Source organism: Coffea eugenioides, chromosome 2 (assembly GCF_003713205.1).
Source record: "Coffea eugenioides isolate CCC68of chromosome 2, Ceug_1.0, whole genome shotgun sequence".
NCBI classification, from domain to species: Eukaryota; Viridiplantae; Streptophyta; class Magnoliopsida; order Gentianales; family Rubiaceae; genus Coffea; species Coffea eugenioides.
The window spans coordinates 8768166-8793022 of record NC_040036.1 but is presented as its reverse complement, the minus strand read 5'-3'; the positions used below and the strand labels follow the sequence as shown (position 1 = coordinate 8793022).

General features: G+C 36.6%; 3 protein-coding genes across 4 annotated transcripts; 2 read left to right on the top strand and 1 right to left on the bottom strand.

Annotated features, from left to right (window-relative positions):
• Positions 1–430: 430 nt before the first annotated feature.
• On the top strand, positions 431–14300 carry LOC113753599 (ubiquitin carboxyl-terminal hydrolase 12-like). 2 transcript variants are annotated; one of them, XM_027297799.1, is made up of 32 exons: positions 431–676; positions 1048–1114; positions 1305–1452; positions 1576–1733; positions 2930–3195; positions 3275–3493; positions 3591–3699; positions 3774–3889; positions 4253–4351; positions 5027–5136; positions 5781–5855; positions 6236–6314; positions 6414–6560; positions 6640–6720; positions 6791–6910; positions 7734–7856; positions 8367–8444; positions 8563–8651; positions 9065–9173; positions 9256–9324; positions 9452–9562; positions 9916–9971; positions 10072–10249; positions 10357–10458; positions 10556–10627; positions 10919–10984; positions 11444–11509; positions 12070–12156; positions 12274–12387; positions 12535–12609; positions 12733–12819; positions 13753–14300. In XM_027297799.1, the coding sequence occupies exons 1-32, from the start codon at positions 647–649 to the stop codon at positions 13792–13794; spliced, it is 3348 nt and encodes a 1115-aa protein (XP_027153600.1). In that variant the 5' UTR covers positions 431–646; the 3' UTR covers positions 13795–14300. The 2 variants fall into 2 exon arrangements, with proteins under 2 accessions (XP_027153600.1, XP_027153592.1); XM_027297791.1 differs by having other exon boundaries at positions 12271–12387.
• Positions 14301–18338: 4038 nt separating this feature from the next.
• LOC113760020 (protein GAMETE EXPRESSED 1) lies at positions 18339–20586 on the top strand. Its single transcript, XM_027302599.1, has 6 exons — positions 18339–18805; positions 18925–19512; positions 19609–19735; positions 19806–19992; positions 20081–20228; positions 20323–20586. Exons 1-6 carry the CDS (start codon positions 18339–18341, stop codon positions 20576–20578), a joined length of 1773 nt encoding a protein of 590 aa, XP_027158400.1. The 3' UTR covers positions 20579–20586.
• Positions 20587–21060: 474 nt separating this feature from the next.
• Positions 21061–23596, bottom strand: LOC113763298 (pentatricopeptide repeat-containing protein At3g14330). The gene has a single exon (XM_027307064.1). The coding sequence runs from the start codon at positions 23522–23524 to the stop codon at positions 21599–21601; it is 1926 nt and encodes a 641-aa protein (XP_027162865.1). The 5' UTR covers positions 23525–23596; the 3' UTR covers positions 21061–21598.
• Positions 23597–24857: the final 1261 nt, after the last annotated feature.

The window sequence follows — 24857 nt, the reverse complement described above, 5'->3', positions numbered from 1 at the left end:
TCTATTCTTCAAATCTTTCATCCAAATAAAGCCCCAATCGCACCCATATAAATAACTTTCTTTCAATGTTTTTCTATTTCCCTTTTTGGTTTCTCTAAAATTAATTGAAACCAAATTCACCCTTTTAAACTAATACCACAATAGAATAGAATGCTAACTCAAACACACAATTGCAATGCAAAAGAGGTTTTAAGGGACGAACGTCAGCCAACTAATTTACTTCCTTCTTGTTGCTTTCCTTATTTGTCATGGAACACCTGTAAATCCATTCTAATATAAATCAAACACTCCAAATTGCAGTTTAGAAATTTCACCGCATTTTCCCGCAGTAATTTTCTAAAAGAGAAAAAAAGTAACATATGATGGTTCTCTTCTTCATAATCAAGGCTCTACCCCTTTAGTCTGTGTCTGCTATCTATTCTGACGCCGTAGGAAACCTGGAAATACCAAGTCCTCTGAAATCCCCAAATTGCCCTTCCAGATTTAAACCCACCCCGACGCCCACCAGTCTCCCCTCGTCAGTCACCCCTCCTCTTTCCGCCCTGTAAAGAGGACAAGTCTCGCTCTCAGTCCTCCTCTTCCCAATCGATCGCCTCCACCCCCAATTCCTCCAATTAGCCGATCGTACGGCCTCCAATCTTCGCCCATGACACTAATGACTCCTCCGCCAATGGAAGTATTTCCTTTTCCCCTTTCCCTCTTTGCTTGTCTATACTGTTTATGTATCTAGGACCGTGCGTGTGAAAGTGTATCGATACTTGTAGATGTGAATTTATGAATTTGCTCTATTTTTACTTTTTTTTGGCTGTTTTGTTATTTTAACTAATGAGCTTTGTGGGAGTTACTGTTTGGGGAATTTCGATCTTCGTGTGAGGATAATTTTGGTGCTCTTCAGAAGATGGGTGATTGGTGTCTTTCAAGAATTGACCTCAAATTTGTAGCTTAATTACGACAATGCTTTGAATTTTAGGTTTTTCGATTGGTAAACAGTGTGTAGCTTTATCAGATCCAGCAATTCACTTTTTCTTTTCTTTTTCTTTTTTTCAGCCAGAGGACGACGAGATGCTAGTCCCTCATTCTGATTTCCCAGCTGAAGGCCCTCAACCAATGGAAGGTATTGCCGCATGTACCTATTTAACATGTGATTGTACACTTTTTTCTTTTAAAATTTCCTATTTGTCGGTTGTTGCAGAGGTTAGGTTTTGCTTGTATTTGTATTCAAGAATTTAATAGTTTTACTCGAATGATGAACTTCATTCTGAACGATTTTTTGAAAAATTTTTGTTGGTTGGAATTGTTTTTAGTTGCACCAGCTGAAGCTACGAGTACAGTTGATGCACAGGCTGCGGATGATCCACCGTCAGCTCGGTTTACGTGGACAATTGAGAACTTTTCAAGGTTGAATGTGAAGAAGTTGTATTCAGAAATCTTCTTCGTGGGAGGATATAAATGGTAGTCTACCTTGGAACGTGTAATTTTTCTTGTGGAGTCATGTTGAGGTGTTTTTGGTAGGGTTTGACTTATATGGTGACGACTAATTCTTGGAATTCCTGTTTGTTATGTTGTGGTTCGCAGGCGTGTGCTTATTTTCCCAAAAGGGAATAATGTCGACCATTTATCAATGTATCTGGATGTTGCTGATTCTGCAACTTTGCCATATGGTTGGAGTAGATATGCCCAGTTTAGCTTAGCTGTGATCAATCAAATTCATAACAAGTACACAGTAAGAAAAGGTAGATTATTTGGTTGGTATTTGCCAATTTGCAATTTGTTTTCATTATCAAGTAGCAGTGTTACAGAGCAGATGAAAAAAAGGTAGCGTAATACTTGGGAATTCGTGGTAGTCTTAATCTCTCAAAGTCTGAAGATTTGAAAATCTCAGTTTTTGCTCCACTTTTCTACTTGATCATCTGTCCTGAGTGTAAAAAATCTGGACTTTTCTATTTTCCAATCTTTTAGTTTAAATGAATGGATATTCCACTGTACGGCCAGATGGTAACTTGTTTTGTTATGCTGAATAATTTTTCTTTTTTTGGTCATCATGGTGCAATACTTTATGGGAGATGCTAAGTAGTGGAACATGATAACAATAGGTCAAATGTACATTGCGTCTTGCCTCGTGGAACTTTTTGACCTCACTTGGAGATGGTGCTTTTGTTCTTGTGTTTGGAATATACCGGTTTTAGTCTGTTGCTTTTGATGCTCAACTTTGATGTTTCTTCAAATCTTTGTGGTTGATGAATGACTCCAAGAGAATGAGCTCAGGGTATTAAGTGTGATGCAAGGCTCGTCGGTCATGGGTTCATGATGCAAAATGGCCTCGTTTGATTTCAGCTTTGGATTCTTTGATTCCTCTTGAACTTGAGTTACCAGAATGGGACAACCGTACTCGTGACTTTTTCGTTCCATAAGAACCAGCTCGCTTGAAATCATTGGCAATAAATTTCAGTGTTTTCTTTGCTTTGAATCTTTTAGTTGGGTTATCACACATGATTTTAACCCTTTATCTATATGTTTAGTCAAATAATTGATACTGATTAAAATCTTAGCTGTGTGAAACTTTACAGAGTTTAATTTTTCTTTTGTTAAAAATTTGTCATTATTTTTTAAGCACCAACAAAAGGATGAAGTTGTTCCTGCTGAACTTTAGATATAGGCATTCTTGTTGTCAAAATAGCATTTTTTCTGACATCATTGTTGCTTTGTAGTTTTCTGGTTTCAAGTTTCTTGTTACTTGTTCCTTGAAATGACTCTGTCCAAGCATTTTTTGTTGATACCAATCTACTGGTGCTTTCTTGTGAATATTGTAGGGTTAGATGTTTCTTACTTTTTGCCATCATATCTGAAAATATTCCAAATGTATTGTAACATCTTGAGTGGGTTTTGGAGCTATCCATTTGAGTTAACTATGGCAAATTCTATTCCTCAGATACACAACACCAATTTAATGTCAGGGAAAGTGACTGGGGTTTCACTTCATTCATGCCGCTTAGTGAATTGTATGACCCTGGAAGAGGTTATCTTGTCAATGATACATGTGTCATTGAAGCTGATGTTGCTGTTCGTAGGGTTGTTGATTATTGGTCTCATGACTCAAAAAAGGAGACAGGTTATGTTGGGCTGAAGAATCAGGGAGCTACTTGCTACATGAACTCTCTTCTCCAAACTCTTTATCACATTCCTTATTTCAGAAAGGTCGGTGACATTAATCTAACATTTGTTTGTTCTTTTGATGCAAATTTGAGAAGAAAACCTTATCCTTTTAATGTTTCAGGCTGTGTACCACATGCCAACAACTGAGAACGATATGCCATCAGGGAGTATCCCTTTGGCTTTGCAGAGTTTGTTCTATAAGCTTCAGTACAGTGACACCAGTGTTGCAACAAAAGAGTTAACTAAGTCTTTTGGGTGGGATACGTATGACTCTTTCATGCAGCATGACGTTCAAGAACTCAATAGGGTTCTTTGTGAGAAGCTTGAAGACAAAATGAAGGTTAGTTTTAGGATTGCAGAATAATGTTGCAACTCTTAGTATGTCAGTATCTGTACATGCGTTCTTGTTAGCTAAGTGATGTGGTGTTCATGCTCAGGGAACTGTGGTGGAGGGTACAATTCAGCAGTTATTTGAAGGGCACCACATGAATTACATTGAATGTATTAATGTGGACTACAAATCGACAAGAAAAGAATCTTTTTATGGTAGGGATTGTAAACTTTTTAGTCTTACAGTTTCAGATAAAATCTGCAGTTTACTGACTTATATATTGTATCAGATCTTCAACTTGATGTCAAAGGCTGTCGGGATGTTTATGCATCTTTTGACAAGTATGTGGAAGTGGAACGCCTAGAAGGTGATAACAAATATCATGCAGAACAGTATGGATTGCAGGTTGATTCTCGTTCATTTCCTTTTTACGGGTGTTGGGGTGGATCTGATTGTAAATGCTTTTCAAGCATGGTAGCTTAAGATTGCATTCTCATAATAGAAATAAAAGGAAATATATGGAACAATAACCTTTTTCAGGACCATGCAGTTAAAGATGGTAAAAGCATTTTCGTGCCTGCATGGATGCCTTATAGTGGAGAAACAACTCCTCTTCTTGTTGTAAATGCAACATTTTGATATATTGTATGGCTTAATCAAATTTGACCTAATTGCTATTTAGATTTGGTTATTATATATTCCTGAGATTTTGTATAGATTTGTACTCTATTCTTTTTTATTAGAGCTTTTCTGCTATTGGTTTTCCAGGATGCGAGGAAGGGTGTCTTGTTCATTGACTTCCCTCCTGTTCTTCAGCTTCAGTTAAAGCGATTTGAGTATGACTTCATACGGGATACCATGGTAAAGGTGAGTTTAGTTAACTCCGTTACGTAGCTTTTGAACTGAGTCTGACATGTTTGGAATTATTGTTGTATTGATATAACTTTCTTGGTTTTTCTCTTAGTGTTCAGAGATGTTATATGTGTAACGTCACAGTTTTCTTGCCACTGTTACTGTTATCAGCTATCACCCTTCATTTTGATGATCTTACTGTTGATTATACTAGTGTCATTGAAGAATTATGATTTACTTGGGTCATAGTAAGTTTTAAAACAATATTTTAGGTAATTTGGTAGTTTTAGTACATGGCTACGGTTATCATTTTCTGCAGATTGTTTGCATCTTAAAAGTGTTTATGCTAATGCATAGTGCTTTAGAAGGATTATATAACTTCTTCCCCTCAATTTTTTGCGGCTGTGAAAATCTCTTTTCAAGATACATGCATGTGATTTTTCATGAAGATTTTGTTGACTTGTTTCCTTATCTGCTCTCTGGATATCTTTCATTTTAGACTGATATTTCATTATTGAAAATTGAATAACCTCCTGACTTTCACTTTTTGTCAATATATCTGGGGTTTTGTCCCTTAACTGCGGGCAGATTGGAAATTCTGCATCATGTCAAAGAATTATTGATCTAATTTCTACTTGAGATGTAATGGTTAATTTTCACTGTTTTTACTCACTTGCTAATGGTAAACAGATAAATGATCGATATGAGTTCCCTTTGCAACTAGACCTTGATAGGGAGAATGGAAAGTATCTATCTCCCGAGGCTGATAGGAGTGTTCGCAACCTCTACACTCTTCACAGGTATCTTTCTGTTCCTTTTTGGTTTTCCATGGCATCTATAGCTCCTGCAAAACCCTTTGTCATGAATTACAGGATCTTGATCTTATGAGCCCATTTGAACTGCCAAGCACCTGTTGCCTCCATGTTGCTTAAGGCTCTAGTCCAAAGTATTTCTGATCATTTAAAATGATTAATTTTTTCTCATAAAAGTTGGTGATCCTTTCACAGAAATTTTCTATTGTTTTCATCCGTCCTCTTTTACTCTCTCTCTCTCTCTCTCTCTTCCAAAAAAGGAAAAGACAAAACAGAACATTTACTCTAAATTCCTTGTGCTGTTGCTGTGGCCTTAAAAACATGAAGATTTATGTGCTGTTGGAATCATCGATGAAGCCCTAATTTAAATATTGAAATTGCTATATTGTTGTATCAAATTTCTTGGTGTCAGCTATAGAAGTCATGTTTCCATATTTACCTTTGATTGTGGAAATAACTTTTTGATGGAGCAACCTATTGGTCAAGTTAAATATTTATGAGACTGTTTTTGACTTAACAGTAGACATGGTACATTGCATTGATTTATCATGCTACGTTCTTTCTTTGACTAGTTACTGGTACTTTTGGGTCTTGGATGCATTTTGTCTGAATTTTATATTTTGTTTTATTAGTGTGTTAGTTCATAGTGGAGGAGTTCATGGTGGACATTATTATGCATACATCAGGCCAACGCTCTCGGATCAGTGGTATGAACTCTTATAGCTGTTAATTCCTCTTATATTTTCACTGCTTGATATACATTTTACCTGGATGCATTTAGTCCTTTATGTTCTTGTTTAGTAAATTTCATCAATCGAGTAGGTTATCAATGCGTTGCTTTATATTTGTATGCGAATATAAATGCTTGCTACTGTTAAAATTGTCATGTAACATGTACTTCTAGACATGTTTTACTTGTGCCTTGCCATTTTTGTGGTGAATTTGCTCAACATTGTAGCTTTGCGTCATCATATAGAGTGGCTTTTGTTTCTTAGCTTCTATGTAACAAATTTAGGCCTTTTCTTTTTTGGGGTGATCTTTTCCTGTTTTAATTCATTTATTGCCATTTTATTTTATTAATGATAAGGTTCAAATTTGATGATGAGCGTGTAACGAAAGAGGATATGAAGAGGGCATTGGAAGAGCAGTATGGTGGTGAGGAAGAGGTATATTCTCTAGGTCATGTACTTGGTTTTTATCTGCCTAAGTAATTTGATTATGATACAACTTGCTGTCTGTCGCTGTACTCTGTTTGTGTGCCACAGTTACCACAGACGAATCCTGGGTTCAACAACTCACCATTCAAATTTACAAAGTATTCAAATGCATATATGCTTGTGTACATACGTGAAAGCGACAAAGAGAAGATAATCTGTAATGTGGATGAGAAGGATATTGCAGAACACCTGAGGGTAGTGTAAATAATTTCCAATGGTTATTCAAGTTTATATGGTTCCTTCCTTTTCTAATTTTTACTACTTTGCACATCAGATAAGGCTGAAGAAAGAACAAGAAGAAAAGGAACAGAAGAGAAAGGAAAAAGCAGAGGCACACCTCTATACAATAATTAAGGTTCACTGATGGGCCATACCTTTTATTTGCTGAAATTTAGATTTCCTTGCACTAATTCTTATCCTTTTAGGTTGCTCGGGATGAGGATTTAGTTGAGCAAATTGGAAGAGATATATATTTTGATCTGGTTGATCATGATAAGGTCCGTTGTTTCCGGATTCAGAAACAGATGGCTTTTAACCTTTTCAAGGTACTCTCTCGCTTACATTTAAATGATTGTTGTGCTGCTTGACTGGTGGTCCAGTTGAATTCATAAAACTGCAAATTTTCTTCAGGGTTTGATGTGTTAAAAAGATTGCAGTTATTCTCTTTTACATCTGAACTTTGTAAATCTGTTTGTAGCAGGTTCTGTTTAATAGCATTGAGGCCTCTATTAGTAGAATAGCCAAGTATATATAGATGGCACTATTTTCCTCATGGTTAACTGGGCTTAAGTGTCTGGTTGATAAGTAAGTCAACAACTAACTCCTTGTCCCAGATGAAAGGAAAGTGAATTTCACATTTTACATCCAAGTATTAGACCAAAAACCACTTCATACTAAACTCTTTACCTTTTACCAGTGTCAGAAATGTAGTAGTAGGCCAAATCGAGTTACTTCAGCAGGTCTATTGTTTGCATAGATTTGCAGTGTCTAAGGTTACTGAATACTAAGCTTTTTTAAACTGTAGTAGTATCAATTCACATAAGTTTGTAGCACTGTCTAAATTTGGTTCATGTGCTGATAAGACATCATATGGCATTTAGTGGCCAACATTAAATGCTTAATATTAATTAGACCTATGGCCTTTTGAACTTAAAAGGAGACAATATATGATGTTGAGATATGGACAAAATGGTTAAATCTTCTGTAACCTTGTTTACCTTGTGGATATGGACAACTTCAGGATGTCAAGATTATGCCAATGGTTAAACCTATAGAGGAATTTCATTTACTTCATCGGTATTGTCAACTTCACAACCAGTATCTTTTGGATTGCTACATTCAGCTTTTAACTGTTGAGTCAACATCCAGGAAGAAGTTGCAAAGGAGTTTGGTATTCCAGTGCAATGTCAGCGTTTCTGGCTATGGGCAAAGCGCCAGAACCATACATACCGTCCAAACCGACCCCTGACAATTCATGAAGAGGGTCAATCTGTGAGTAGCTTTTCAACTTTTTGCTTCTCTATCTATGTAACTATCTCTGTGTGCGTGTGTGTGTGTCTATATATATATATATAATTAGGCTCCCATGTGATGTGCTCATTTGTCTGTTTTCACTTGATTGTTTGAGAAGATAGCACTTGTGTGCAAGTGTAGAAATTAGAGAAGTTCTTGAAATAGTGCTAGTTAATTTGTGTGTCATGTGATTGGTAAATTGAGTTCTTTTCACTTTTTAAGATTGCCTAGAATTTTAGGTTATGCAGTTTACATCATTATAAAAAAAAAAAAGAGAAGAAGAAGAAGTAAACAACATTGATAGGAAAGGAAAGATTACAATTTACAGGTTCATTGCTGGCCTTACAAGAAGCAGGATAACAATGCTTATTATATCGAACTCGTGTTACTTGTATGCCTTATTAGTTGTCTGTGGTAAGTCTGTTATAGGTGTTTGCTGGTGATTATTGCCTCAGTTGCCTTCTGCTCATACTCTTCAAATGTTTGTAGGTTGGGCAACTGAAAGAGGTATCAAATAAAGCAAATAATGCGGAGCTAAAACTGTTTTTGGAAGTAGACTTGGGCCTGGTAATTTGTCATTAGCTTGTCTTTTGTGTTTACTTCAATTTTGTGCATATATTTGCTTATGCATTTTATGAGCTTTGTGCTATGAGCTTTAATTGAGTTATGCTATACTGTGTTGCAGGATTTGCACCCTGTTCCTTTACCTGAGAAAGCTAAGGATGAGATTCTTTTGTTTTTCAAACTTTATGATCCTTTCAAAGAGGAATTGCGGTATGAATAAATTATTTTGAGACAAATATTTCACACACCTTTTTTTTGGGTGCTTGGCTGCAGTAAATACTACAAGTAGGAAGGTTCCCCTTGATTTGCACTAAAAATTTAGAGCATTAGGATAATATTGTCTACTTTTAAGTTAATCTGCACCTTTGGTGTTGATACTTGCACATATTATGGGTAACATAGGAGACAGACAAGATAACTTTCGCTATAAGAAGAAGCAGACTCATTATTATGCAAAAGATTCTTAAGGCCAAATCAATACCAAATATTTCATTAATGCTCTCCATATACGGCTCTTGGTACCTTCATCTGGATTCTCTTATAAGTATCGCATCTTTCCTGATGTAGCATCTAGCTCTGTTGCCTTTGGATGTGCTTACTGTTGCTTCTCTTTGTGATGCCAGTTATGTTGGACGGCTCTTTGTAAAAGCCAGCGGTAAGCCAATAGAAATATTGGGCAAGCTGAATGAATTGGCTGGCTTCGCTCCTGATGAAGAAATTGAACTCTTTGAGGTGAACTCTCACTTCTCTTTGTGTTCAATAAAATTTCTTCAGGTTCCTAAATATTGCTAACATATGATGAATTTCTGTCCAGGAAATAAAATTTGACCCTAATGTCATGTGCGAACACATTGACAAGAAGCTGAATTTTCGGGGCAGTCAGGTATCTGCCATCTGTTCTGTTGATATTTACAATCTCTTTTGCCATTTCCTTCTTGCTATGCTATTTGACGGTTCTGTTCTGTTATTGTAATGTTTATTTAGTCAACCTGATTCTTCCTTTCTCACAGCTTGAAGATGGGGACATAATTTGCTTCCAAAAATCACTTCAAGGTCAAAATATTGATCAATGTCGTTATCCTGACATCCCTTCATTTCTGGAATATGTGCATAACCGACAGGTAAATCTCAAACCATTTACATGTGGATTTTTTTTGGGGTATAATAAAACATAAATGATTGGACTGCTCTTCTTGGTTTCCTGCTTGAGCAATTATTCAACAGTGGCAGCATTTACTAGGAAACAGCACTGTCATCAACTTTAAAGTTTCTGCATAACTACACTTCTGATAATTTAGACATTAAATTGGTGCTTGTTTTAAGTTAAATCTTGTTATACATTTTGGAATTTGTTAACCTAACAATGAAAGTGGCTTCCTGTTTTGATGTTATCTGTTGCTGCTATTTGTTCTACAGTATTTTATATTTTTGGAACCAATTCTAAGGTTTTACTTAAATTGTCTAATGGCCATAGGTTGTGCGCTTTCGCTCACTGGAGAAACCTAAGGAGGATGAGTTCTGCCTTGAGTTGTATGTTTATTTCCAATTGGCTAGTCATTTCATAATTGTGATTGCTGGTTATTAACTTTTGTTATGGCACTTTCTTTATATTATTTTCTTTAACATCCAGGTCAAAGCAGAATAATTATGATGAAGTTGTAGAAAGTGTTGCCCGTCATCTTAGCTTGGATGACCCATCTAAAATTAGGCTTACCTCGCATAACTGCTATTCACAACAACCAAAACCCCAACCAATAAAGTACAGGGGAGTAGAACATCTTACAGACATGCTAATTCATTATAATCAGGTACTTAACAAGTTCTATTGCAGAAGTGTATTTGGTGTAACCTCCATATTTCAAGTGTTTAGCTTAGTGGATTGTCTGATACATTTTCCCATTCGGTTGTCCTATAGACCTCTGATATCTTGTACTATGAGGTACTGGATATTCCTTTACCAGAACTTCAAGGCCTGAAAACTCTCAAAGTTGCTTTTCATCATGCTACCAAGGAAGAAGTGAGTTCTACATGTAGATTTTCCTGTGATTTTTTTCTGATTTAAGAGTGCATTTTCACGCTGCAGTGTGATTGAATATTATATCAACTGGTTTCAGGTAGTTATTCATACAATCAGGTTGCCAAAACAAAGCACGGTGGGGGATGTCATTAATGATATCAAGACAAAGGTAAGAGCTGCTGTTTTTTCTGCTATTTTTCCACATTAAGGTTTCTTTCACTCCTTTTTCCTCCAAAAACCCTAGTTATTATGATATATGTCGTGTCCAACAGCAATTGGCAGGCCGTTTACCATTCTTTAACTTGGAAAGCAGTTAAGTGACCTCATGAAAGGAACTTATGATTGTTTGAATCAACAAGGGAAATTTGTCGTTTTTAACTAGGATGTTCCAAAATAATAAAAACTTTGTGTGCGCAGTGAGGGAAAGATTTTTCTCATATTCTAACGTGTCATGGAACAGGTTGAGTTGTCTCATCTGGATGCAGAACTAAGATTGCTGGAGGTCTTCTATCATAAGATCTACAAGGTATGGGTCCTTTTTTGGTTTTCGCCACTACTGATAAGGTATTAGAAGGTGAGAATTGAGAGTTTGGATATCATTGTTGGTAGAGTAAACCTCAATTAGGGCCACTGTCATCCTTTTCACCCCCTCTTCTTTTCATGTATCCATTGTATTTTTTTAAAATGATTTGGTGCTATACGGTGTTGCCAAGGTTCCTTCCTCATGATTCATGAATTAACACTTGTGGGTTAACATTTTATGGTGCCTAAAGAAAGAATCCTAGTTAAGTTGGCACCGTAACAAAGTAACATCTGTAAAATTTTCTGGTTGCCTCTGGATAGACCAGTTAAGGGTTGCATAGGTTTACTTGTTTTTTGCTTTTCAGATATGTAAAGATAACTGATTGCTAAAAACAGTATCTGAAATTTATCTTCAGCCTCTTCATGTTTGATACTCAACTCTTTTTATTTTTGTTTTGGGCAGATATTCCCGCTCCATGAAAAGATTGAGAATATAAATGATCAATACTGGACTCTACGTGCTGAGGAGGTTAGGTTATACTTTTCTTGGAAAGTTGGATCCTCAACCCTAATAAAAAAGCTGAACTACTGAGTTTATGGGTTGAATTGGTGTTACATTTACTTTGGTGATATGAATGATCCCTGATCAATAACGACTCTGGATGAGCAGCTTGTTCTGTTAGTAAATGTCTAAATAGCAATCTTGGAACTTTTCATCCAATTTGCTTTATTTCTTTGATAGAAACCGAGTGTATGAAAACCCTAAATTCTTTCATGTTGTGATTTGATAACGGATTCAAGTATGTTACTCTCCATGTTGAAGGAGGAGGAGAAAGCTGGAGATTAAGTTCTTCTTGGTTTAGTTGCTTTGCAGTAATGCCATGCCCTCCTTTGTAGACTTGTCCTTTCTCTCTTTTATGCATTCAGATTACCCTGAATTTTGTTTTCTTTTTTCAATTTGGGATGTTTGTTTGTCTTTTATACCTGGCTAATATGCAGCTTTGGCTTAATTTGTTTGTGATATCTTTAGGACTTTAGCTTATAGCTTCACTTGTGGTCACCCCCCCACCCCCCAAAAAAAAACTGCAGATTCCTGAGGAGGAGAAAAATCTTGGGCCTCATGATCGCTTGATTCATGTTTATCACTTCATGAAAGACACGTCTCAGAACCAAGTGGTATGCAGATTTTTTTGGCTCACCCTAATAACGATTGTTTGGAAGTTGAAATTTATGCTGACTAGTACATTATGACATTCAACTGGACTTGTTCATTTTTCTTGTGTTCTGCAGCAGGTACAGAATTTCGGGGAACCTTTTTTTCTAGTCATTCATGAAGGTGAGACTTTAGCTGAGGTTAAATTACGCATACAGAAAAAGTTGCAGGTCCCAGATGAGGAGTTCATAAAGGTAATTCTGTTTAGATTGCAAATTACTGTCACTGCAGCATGACAATCGAGTTCCTGATTTACTGAATATCTTTTAGGATTAGAATTGAAATGATGTCTAAGCTCCATTTTCTCCCTGTCTAAAACTGTTTATGGATGTACATTACAGTGGAAGTTTGCTTTTCTATCGTTGGGTCGTCCTGAGTACCTTCAGGACTCTGACATTGTCTCCACTCGTTTCCAGGTACATAGATTTTTTGCTGTGCTGTCTAATGCACTTAAATATTTTCATATATCCACATCTCTCTCATCTAATTTTTGTGGTATGTTCTTCTTCTGTGCTTCTTGATTGTATCTTGTATCACAGAGGAGAGATGTCTATGGTGCTTGGGAACAGTACCTTGGGTTGGAGCACTCTGACAATGCTCCCAAAAGGTCTTATGCAGCAAATCAGGTATACAATTCTACAAAATGCCTTTTTTCAATTGCCAGTGAAACTTTTGCGAGAAGCCAGTTAAATGTTTCCATCCTAATCAAGTCCAGGATACCTCTATTACTTAGGGCCCGTTTGGCATTGCGATGGCTTACAAGAAGCACTTCAACTAGTAGAGGTTTCTGTCAAAGTACTTACTCAAGTGCCCAATCATATTGTTTGGGTGCATACTTGCACAAGTAGTTTTCTGTTTGATGATACGTAATTTTGAAATGCTAAAGTATATTTATCTCTTCATTTAGTTTAAAATTTATAATAAAACTGTTAGTTAATTTTTTATTTGTTGAAACATAAAAGTTGCTCTAAAAGCACCAATTCTGAGCTTATGCCAATAGTGCTTTAATGACCAAAAGCTCTACTCCTAAGTTCTTGGAATGATGCTCACCAAACATGTTAAAAATGCTTTTATCTTCCAAAGTACTTTTTTGGAAATTGGGGGGCCTTAAAGTCATAGAAAGGTGGGGTTCTTCTATGAATCTTCCAAATTGAAATCCATAGCATTTATTTCTGCTTATGCTTTTCTTTATTTTCCTTGACGGTATATACTCCAACATGAAGGAATTAAGATACAGATCATAAGCCTTTTTTTTTTAACCCCTTTGCCCCTCACCAATTCCCTTCCACCCGCACTGACTGGCCAGGGGATCGATCTCCTGACGAATCAGCAGGGAAGGGCTTTAACCCTCTTCCCCTGGCCACCAGCCCAATTGCTGGTGGTTAAACTTTTTCATGAGTTCAATTTTGAAATCACAGTGTTCATTTGTCAGCCAATTTATTGTCAAATTCAACTTTGCGTTCTGCTTTTCATTTTGTTGGCCAATTTATTCAATGCCACTTTGTGTTCTGCTTTAAAAAGCTTGAAAGACATGGTAGTAAGACATTTTGATAATGCAGAACCGACACACATATGAGAAGCCCGTTAGAATCTACAACTAGCAGAAGTTAAGCAAAAGATGCACCTCTGCTTGGGCTAAACAGTAACACCCTTTAGTGGCATGTGCTGTCATGAGGTTGAGCAGGAGCAGCAAAAGAATCTAGCAGTGACATGATGTATGTGTAGTTGTAATGATGCGGTTCTTTACAAGATATATGCAGGTGTCTATGTTTTCAGACCGGCATCCTTCTCATGCACACCCATCGCTGGGTTGAGGAAGTACGTATTACCTTCATTTGATTGTAATCTAGGAACGCATAAGATTTTGGGTGGGGATGTATAGAGGGTATAGATGTGTGTTTAACATTTGTTTTCCGTGCCTTTTTTTTCTTATCACCATGATGATTAATGTTGTCTTTTCTTTCTTGAAACTTGCTCCCATTTTGGCTATTTTTAGGTATATTAGATGATGGGAGACCTTGTAAAATTATTTATTGTATTGTTGATTCTGGGTTTTCCAGATTTGTGCAAGAAGACCAATGATTGCGACATTAGCAAACGCGCATAATATTAATTTTGCTGTCCATCTTTGTTCTTTTGGTTCACATTTCTGTACAAGTACTTGTAGATTTGCTTAAGTCGGTTGGTTTTGCTGAATCATGCCTATTCCAATGCTCGCAACCACCAAAGAAACAAATCGGAAGATCTTTGGTCGCTGTGCCTCATCTCTTGAGGCATGCTGCCGGTCAAGCGAAAAAAATACTCTAGGGTGATTTACGGTATGGTTTCTAGCATGAAACTTTTGAAGGCTACGAGAGTCCAGATTTCCTGAGCTGGTGCAATTCTATTTCTATTTCTATTTCTGGCTGCCAAACTGAAAACGGATCTTTCGTTGTTCTATGCACTCCACTGGGGGTTGCAGAGTAATAATAAGATTCCCATTTACCTGCACCTTTTGAGAGTCGATGAGGCACCAGAAAAGATAGACTCTCGGAAGATCGTTCTGTCTTCTTTATTCGGTTGCATAGCCATTAGCAATTCGACTGCACGGGTTCAGGAAGCCGTTGTTAATTCTATGAAGCAAAAGTCTTTTTAAGTGGTACTTGTGATCGTTCACCCTTGTTTTTTGCATAAATGAGCTCTCAGAAAATTTGGTGGACTGAATGCAGTAATGACATCATCTATCTGTTAACGGTACTACTTGTTTGGAGGCCTCCAGGTTGCTAATTGAAGTATAATCAAGTTTTCATCTGGTTGACAGATAGATGTTCAGTCCCAATATCAACTCTCAAGACCTGAAAGGATGCCACCGCTTCAAGCCTTCTTAAAAGAAGTCTCTATCCGAACACACTGCAATTTTGATGGTAAACGATGCAATGCAGATTCATCTTTTAATGCCACATGGCAATATATACGTGTATTCTCTTCTTAAGAAAAAAAAAAAAAACCCACCAGTTAACTTATTATTTTTTTAAAAGGAAGGGTAAATTGTTGCAGGGTGTGATTTTCTATTTGCAAAACATGGAATACCTTTTTTGTCAGTTTTGTATTTTATTTTTTATTTTTATTAATCTTCCTTAAGGTGAAATTCTTATCATGCTCTCTCTCTTGATCTCTCGATTGTTTATTCCTGTTTCATGGGGGTTCGAAGATATGTTTATGCAAACGCATGTAACATAGAAATATGCAATTCATGTTTATATCAATCCAATGCTTCCGGCATATCATATTGAAATCCAATTTCACTGCATGAATAGAAAATCGTTCAAAACGTTCCTCATATTTTGCAAATTGACTTTTTTAGTCCCTCATTTTTAAAAGTGTAATTTTATGTCCCTTACAAATTCACATTGGTCAAATTTGATCTCTATCTAGATTTTCGACTAATTTTTGCCGGAATCCATCACGTGCTTTGCAGGTGATCATTTTTTAAGGGCAAAATTGTCAAATTAAATTTTACATAATTCGATTTTTTCATCCCTCACATTTTACAAGATGAATTTTTTCGTTCCTGACATTTCAAAAAATAAATTTTTTCATCTCTTATTGATCAAGTGTATGAATAGTTTCTTTTTTTTAAACCCATGTATATATCTATTTGATTTCACCTGACCAATACGAATAGCATGTAATATATCTGTATTTGATTTCTTCTACAATTACAATTAGCTTTTTCAGGTGAAATTAAATAGAAATATATCACATGCTATTTGTACTGTTCAGTTGAAATAAAATAGATATGTATATGAGTTTTCAAAAATAAGAAAAGACTATTGTACACATGATCAATGAGGGATTAAAATTTTCATTTTGTAAAATGTGAAGGATGAAAAATTTATTTTGTAAAATATGAGGGACGAAAAAATTCATTTTGTGAAATGTGAGGGACTATGGATCAGATTATGTGAAATGTGTTTGACAATTTTACCCCTAAAAAATGATCATGTGCAAGGTACATGGTAGATTCCAACCATTTCTAAACCTAGATAGGGACTAAATTTGATCAATATAAATTTATAAGGGACGTAAAATTATACTTTTAAAAGTAAGGGACGAAAAAAGTTATTTTATAAAATATGAGGGACGTTTTGAACGATTTTTCCTAAATTTTCTGATAGAAGATCATATACTTTAACCATGCAAATACCCCCTGTAGAATATGAAAGAGCACATTAGCAAACAACAAAACTTAAATCTAATGAATATTGGAAATTGTGAAATTTTGTTCAAGAATTCTTAAAACGTATATGAAGGAATTATTATTATTATTATTTTGCCAAAATTGATGTCTAATGAAGAAAGTGAGTGAAGTAGGACACAACTTCTTTAACCTTGAAAAAGAGAAAAATATGAATGTGTCGACTTTATTAAATCTGTGGCAATGCATTACTAGAGAACTTCTTTTTACGGCCACTCATCTTTTTTCACGCAAAATTTTCTCTGATTTAAACAGATGGTTGTTGACTATTGTTACAGAGAATTTTATTTATATTTCTACATTTTCCACCTCTTCCTCTATTTCGGAAAGTTGCTTAACTACTTTCCCAAGCACATCTTATTGCTTTTCTGGCATACTATTTTGATCAATTTTATCGTACAAAATTAAAATTAGTATAACTATATTTTTGACAAATTAATGAAAACCAAAAATCACCCCTAAAAAATTTCTGCATTGGATCGTTTTGGACATCATATGATCGCATTATCAATGGAATTGTTGAATCTTAAAGAGTTAAGATCATACCAAAATGTGTAGTTACTATCATTATAGGCGAAGAGCATTAAAATTCAAGCCACCATGATTGAAATGAATAATACAATCAATCTAAATTAGTAAATCTGGATGTAGGATCACTAGAGAGTCCAGAATTTAACAACTATGGGGCTATTAGTAGTTAAAAAGGGAAAACAAACCGTATTGATCGTTCAAGATGTTTTTGGGTGATTTTTATTTGTAAAAAAAGTCCTTAAAAGCCATTGTTATATTCTGTAAAAAAAAAAGAAGAAGTAACTAAAATTTTCCGTTTCCTTTCTGGTATAACTGTCGGTTTCAAGACCCTATTTACTTCCAAATTTGAACTTTTCGATTTCAAGTGTTCAAAAGCTAAATATCATGAAAATGTTGATTTTCATATGGCAATCTCAGTCGACTCGCTTCATGGTACTCAAGACAAGAAACCAAGAGATTCAGATATAACCCCTTTTTGCCTTCTTTCCTTTTTCTGCATTTCGTCTTCCATTTTTGCTGGAATAAATGCGGCAACATAGTAATAGTATGACATTTTCTTGGAAACTGAGGTAATGCTTTTTAAGTAACTCTAAACGTCGCACCTTCACCTCCATCCATCAGCAGTTGCGAGTTGCGACACCCCTTCACCACCGCAGCAATCGAGTGCTTGAAAAGCTACCATTAATTCATACGATAATAGGCCAAGGGATGCATAAAAAGACAATGGTTGTTGTTAAAATGCTTCAAAGTTGAAAAAAACAGTTTCCAGAAAAGAACATATATTACTGGAAACCATAATCATAATCCACGTCTACATCAGGTTATGTGATCATCCTTCTGACCCTTTTCTCTGATTTTATGTCGTCTGATGCTTTCATCCTTTCCTCAAGGTTTTGTTTCCTTCTTTATAGTTTAGGTGATTACTTGCATTTTTATTTTTTACAAATAATCTTTACTTGACTTGAAGCAAAAGTGCAATACGTCGCTTTCTTTTCGGTAAAGAATATGGTTTTCTGTTAGTTTTTTAAGTTCAGTTCTCTATCACAAAATTTAGTAAATAGATTTTATTTCCAGATGGACATGAAAACTTCCAATCTCATGGGACCATCGGAGTTGTTTTAAACTTGAGTGCCAAGTTTCTTGCGCTACCATCTTTCTTTTTTCCACTATCCCTTATCTCCTATATATATGCAAGTTCAGCCGGTTATACAGATGGTGCAAGAATTTTGCGGAAACGATTCGCTGACAAAACTAAGGCATCTTGTTAATTGACTTGGCTTTATTTACCAACTGTTCAATTGCAGGTCGCTGGCAGAGGTTAGTTGAAAAGCCATGATGACTCGTGATTGTCATAAGCTTAATTATAATTGGTTGTCAATGGTGTTTCTGATTATGGTTTTGCAAGTTTCTTCATCATGGGGTTGGTTTTTCTCTTCAAATAAGGAGAGTAACAATGCAAAAGGGACACCGCTAGGGGAGAATATGATGTTTTCTAAAGATTCCGTTGCTGAATTCTCCATGGAACCATTTAACAACCAAAGAGGAACCAAGCTTGTTGAAAATGCTAGGAACAAGATGATTGCGGCCGCGCCTAGTTCATGCTGGCAAAAAGCTTACCAAAGTTTGTTTACTGGATGTTCAAGAAGCCTTGCCGATGAAGAGTCTAGGAATAGATTTGCCTGGCATCTTACTGAGTGCTTTTTGAAACACTCCGGAAGGTCTCCATTGCCTTATTGTGATAAAGCATCATTGGTGGAGAAATGTCTTAAACAAGTGGATCAAGATGCTGTCAAAATTTACCTTGAGTATCATCTTGAAACCAATTCAATTTGCCATCAATTGCAGTAAGTGCCTTTTCATTACTTTCTTATGCGAGATTTAAACTTGATAGCTTCATAGGTTGAAGACGTAGGGAGAGAAAAACAGATATCTTTTGTTCAAATTTTGGTGCTAAATTTTGCAGAATTGAAGCATTCAGGCATCAAACGGAGAGGCTGGTAAATGAGTTGAAAAAATCAGCTGAATATGCAGAGGAAAAGTTGGAAAGCATAGAGGAGAGAGGCGAGCTACTGCTGCAAAGTTCCAAAAATGTTCATGATGCATTGACTAATGTTGATCTAAGAACTCAACAATTGGCTGAAGCCTCAAAGGACGTGGAGAATCATGTAAATCTTGTGCTCAATTATTCCAAAGCAGTTCACGAGCAGTCTTTGGCAATTGCGGCTTCTCAGGCAGAGTTGAGCCATGATCAAGTAAAGATGAAAGAGAGTCTTGATGAGGGAATGGCAATGCTTCATGATTCTTATACTAATTTAGGGCGAGAGATCACTAACTTAAGAGATGAAGCTGTTGAAATAGAGAAGGAGATTAGTAGAGTAGGAGATGAAATGTCCTCTAAGATGAATACTCTACAGACTAAAGCTGATGATATTGGTAATATGGCAGAAAGTTCTATAGAAAAGCAAAAACAACTTTTAGATGGACAATCCATGGCTCTCAGCGGGCTTCATCTTCTCACAGAGACTCAGTCCAAGGCACTTGAAGAGAGCAGGTAACATACTCAAAGCTCTTTCTTACAAAATTCGGGTTAAAAGTAATGTAAACAAAACCTGGAAGTTGCTTATTGTTCTTCTTCATATATTTATAGGGGAACTTTGGAAAAGTTGGCAGAATTTGGGCATAGACAGCAGGACGAGCTGCTTCAGCGGCAAAAACAGCTTCAACAAGCTCATGACCACCTTGTTGCGAATTCAAAGACGATATTAGCAGCCCAGGTAAGAAATCTCTAATTAGTTCTTGTTTTACTTCTAGTTGTGGTGTAATCAATTGCATTGCGCATTGCAGGAAGCTTTTGAATCAAAGCAAGCAAGCATGTTCCTTGCCTTAGATAAACTTTTCGCCTTGCACAACGCCATGCTACTGGAATCACGAATGATTAAAGCTTTTGTGGTTTATACGTTATCCTTCTTTCTTCTTTACATGCTCACAAGCACAAAACAGACATACAATGTGAGGCACAGGGTTTATATAGGTAAGCTAGTTTTTTTTTTTTTTTCAAAACCTGGACTGCATTTAAATGCTAGCTAATTACCTAGCTTTTACTCCACATTTGGTTTCAGGTTTGAGCATCACATTATTGATTGAATTACTGATAATCCGTTGGACATCATATGATATTGAAAAGCAAGGAGAGATGATATTTCTGATTAGATTCCTCTCCGGGGCTCTAGTGCTATTTCAACTCGGATGTGCCATCTACACTTACAGGTATCAGTTGAAACTTGATACAAAAAACAAAAAGAAATGCATTCTGGAATATAAATTGCTGATTTATATCATTGATTCTTTGACATTCATTTAGAGACTTTGAAGTGCTGAACCATCAAATGCTTTTATCACTGATGGAGAAGGTCAATTGGATGCAAAAAGAGAGAGAATTATCATGGGACACGGATGCTGATAGTGAGGTGGGTTGGTCTTCATGGGTCGACACTGATTTACCTGATGATGTAGACAGATTGCAGGACCCTGACTACGTATGTCGTGAAGAGGTCGGAGAAAATTCAGTGGAAACAACTTCAATTACAAAGAGATACAACCTCCGCAGTCGCCGTTAGAAGTGGCAGCCATTGGCCTTCTCATAAGTTCTCAAGTTACCCACAAAGATGTTTTGCTCCCAAGTTCAACCTGCCCTGGTCTCAAATTGGTAGATCAGAAACTTAAAAGACTTGTTCCAATTTTTATTTATTTTTTGTTGGCAGGATTACATGTTCTGACATGTTTTTATGATGACGAAAGGATGGATTTTAAGGCGGTTTTGCTTTTCTCAGTGCCCTATACCTGTAATCAACCGTTTTTAAGTGAGAATGGTTGACAGTAATGCTGTAGTTAAGATTAACAAGGCTTCTATTTTGCTTCAGTCTAGATTATTGCAAGTTGTTATTGGTAGTTTTCCAGTCATTCGTGGGGAGCATGAACGTGCTTGCATTAAATGAAAATCTTGGTCATATTCATGATATAGGATAAACGTATTATTTACATATTTGAGCGATAATTATGTCTCGAGTATAAAAAGAAAAAAGAAGAAATGGTAGGAGAAATGCGTCCTGTATTTTTATATAAGCCTGCGAAAGAATTGAGGTTGCAGTAATTGTATGTATTGAGTCCATCATTCTCCATTGCCTTTGATGCTATGACATGTCTTCACCCATGTCCTCTGTAAGGGCTTTGCATATTGAACCAAGCCAGTTGGGGATTGTATGTCATAATTAATCTAGTACTTGAAATAAATACCAACAGCTTTGGAAAATTACCTCGACATTAAACTGCATCCTCTAGCCCAAAAATGTTGAATTCCCTGACCCAAGAGAACTTCTTTGCAGAACTCCAGCACTAAGAATCCAATTCCAAGAACATCTTTAAAGCCAACTTGTATTTTGGGGGAAACGGCGAAAATGGCTTGCACATATCAATTTCAGAACCTCTCTTTCCAGAAATGTTAGTACCTTTGCCCATCCCCACAGTTTAGTAGGAGAAGGATCACATAGGACTTGAGTTGCACGGTCATTAACTGTAATTAGGCGTGACTTTGGATCACCCCGAATATAGGAGCGAACTACTCTGGATGAAGAATGTAATCACCAATAATCATTGCAAGAGCATGTCCCTTTATCGAAGTGGTGGAAGCGATTGGTGTCTCTCAAACTTATTTTCCTACCTGTTACGTTGGAAACATATTTCATCCAAGAATGACAATCTGCACAAACACGAAGATTCTTGGTGATCCTGATCGGCATTGCAGAGCCACAATTAATAAGCCCAAATATTGTTGCTATCTTTTCGCTATGACCACACACCAACTCTGCCTTCAAGTCCTCACCCACGTCATGAAGAACAACACGTGTATCAGGTCTATATCCAACGTCTTCCAAAGCTTTCATTAACTCATCATGAACTTTCTTATACTCTTCTGAATTGCGAAATTCAAACCCACCACCAGCCACGAAAGTATGTATTCTATTTTTAGCATACATCCAGCTGCATCCTGCCACCTTCTTGATGCCTCTCTTTTCCATCATCTCTCTCATCTTGTTAACTCCCTTCCACATCCCTGCATTTGCATAAATATTGGAAAGCATAACATAGTTCCCTGGATTATCTGGTTCAATCTCCAACAGTTCCTTTGCTATAAAATCAACAGGAGAGATCTTGCCATGAATTCTGCAGGCATTGAGCAAAGAACCCCAAATGCTACCACTTGGCTTCACAGGCATACTTTTCACTATCTCTAGAGCCTCTTCAATTCTCCCTGCTCTGCCCAATAAATCCACCAAACAAGCATAATGCTCTAAATTGGGATGAATATGAAACTCTGTAACCATTCTTTCAAACAATACTTTCCCCTGATCTACAAGCCCTCTGTGGCTACAACCCGACAACAGGGCAACCCATGTTACCTCATCTGGACAAATTCCACGACCAATCATCTCGTTAAACAAAGTGTGTGCTTTTTCCATGTCTCCATTGACAGCATATCCATTCAACATAGTGTTCCATGATGTTAAATCCTTGTACTCGATTCTGTCAAACACTCTCCTACAGTATTCTACCAACCCACATTTGGCATACATATCAATAAGCGAATTTAGAACTAGAACATCTGGCATTTTACTCGATTTCACAATCTGAGCGTGAATCTCTTTCCCACAGTAAGTAGAAGTAACCCGAGCACAGACAGGTAAAATGGTAGTCAAACTAACCCAGCTAAATCCCACTCCTTCCCTCTGCATTTTTCGAAAAGTTTCAAGTGCCCCGAAAACGTTCTCTCTCTTTACAAAACCCATAATGATTGAGTTCCAGGACACAACATTCCTCTGTGGCATTCCTTCAAACACCTTCAGCACCTCGTCAAAGCACCCGCACTCGGTATACAGCCGTAGTAAAGAATTGTACACCACTTGATCAGGCTCCATTGTTGCCTTTATAATCTGACCATGAACAGCTCTCCCCACCCTTAACTCTAGCAGGTCTGAACAAGCTTTAACTGCCACAGAAAGAGCAAAATTTCCTGGCTTAATGCCCCGGGACACCATTTCACAATAAAGAAGCAGAGCTTCCTTGGAAAGCCCATTTCTCGAGTACCCAATGCCCATAGCCACCCAAACTGAATCGGGCAAGTCATCAATCCGAAACCCATGTTGAAAAATTCGTCGAGCCTCGTCGAGCTGGCCACAGACGGAGAAAAGAGTAATGAATTTAGATTTTACAATGGGGTTGTTGAGGAGGGTGCTGGGGAGGTGCTTGTACAGCCTTTGGCCGTGCTGTAATGATTTTGTGGAAATGCAGGCATGGATAAAAGTGGTGCAGGACTGGACTTCGAGGTTCCTGAATTGCTGGAATTCAATTAGCTGAAGGGCTTCGTCTAATTTTCCTGATTTGGATAAGGATTTGAAGGTTGAGTTTAGGGGTTTGTGGTTTTTCCTTTGCAGTTCGGGAGTTGAAGTGGCGGTTATGGTAGTTATGACCGTTAGCTTAGTTGGGAGAGCAATGGAGGGAAGGCCCATTATATATGAAGAAGGAAAATGGGAGCTTTCTCTTCAGTTATAATCAAATCTATGTATTTTCAGTTGAAGTTAATACCAAATGGGTTGGAATGAATGATTGATTCTTTCGGTTCTCACAAAACGATTGTAATTGTTCATCTTTTTTTTTTTTTTTTTTTTTTGTCAATTATCATCCTTACTTTTATTCCTACTCCTACTCTAATCAACTGAACCTACGAAAGACCGACGGGGACAGAACCACCACAGGACCAGACGGGTGCCATCTGGATTTAAAGAAGAGCCACAAGAGTGGCATTTTGGTGGGCTCGTCTGGATTTGAAGAAGAGTCACCAGAGTGGCATTTTGGTAGGAGGTCCGTCTGAATCCACAAGAATAGCATTTTAGTGGGAGGCAAGATTGTAATTGTTCATCAACTTATCCTTTTTCATGTACTTCTGCAGCAAAGCCATTTTTGCTTTTCTCTGACGTTTTGTTTCGGGTCAAGCAACAGCAGAGGGAACAGTGGGGACTGCAATTGGATTCATTTGAAGCAAAACTCCTAAAAAAAAAAAACAGCTAATGATGAAGTAAGTTTTAGCACAAGAGCCAAATTTACACAATGAAAGTACTTGCTCCTCTGCTTTCTAGGTAATAATTACAGAGTTTCATTTCTTCCAAATCACTCTTTCCAAGTCAACTAACCAAGATTAAAGCCTTATTCTCGTTTGCTTTAGATGGAAAGTGATTGCAGAGAATAATTAGCAACCGTTACTTTTTTTTTTTTTATAGATTATAGATTATAGTTTTTTTTTACTATTATAAAATCTATACTCTAAATACAAAAACTAATGAGGACATTAAAAAATTGATTATCAAAAATCTTATGTTAAAATCACCTAATATAATCAATCGAGAATAAGCTCTAAATTAAAGGGTGTGGAAATATTTACCACTATTAACTTGATTAGTTGCAAATGACAGATTGAATATCCTTGTATAAATACAGATATAGCTTTGGCATACATGCATATATAATTCTATATGATTCAGTATTAATGCATTTAATTCTTTAGATGAGTGTACACGCACACATAGGTTCACACACATGCACACACACATATATATATGTGTATATATATATATATATATATATATAAAAGAATAAAAGAAGAAATGCATACACAGTATACACTTTTGAGTCATCAATGCATGAGATTTAGATGTATCTTTTATATTTATTTGTTTCCTATTTTCACACGAAGTATCTGGTCCAGAAAATTCGAGATGAGTTATTTGAAATTAAAAAGAGACACAGAAGGACTACTAATTAAGTCTTACTAAGTACATGCACCTA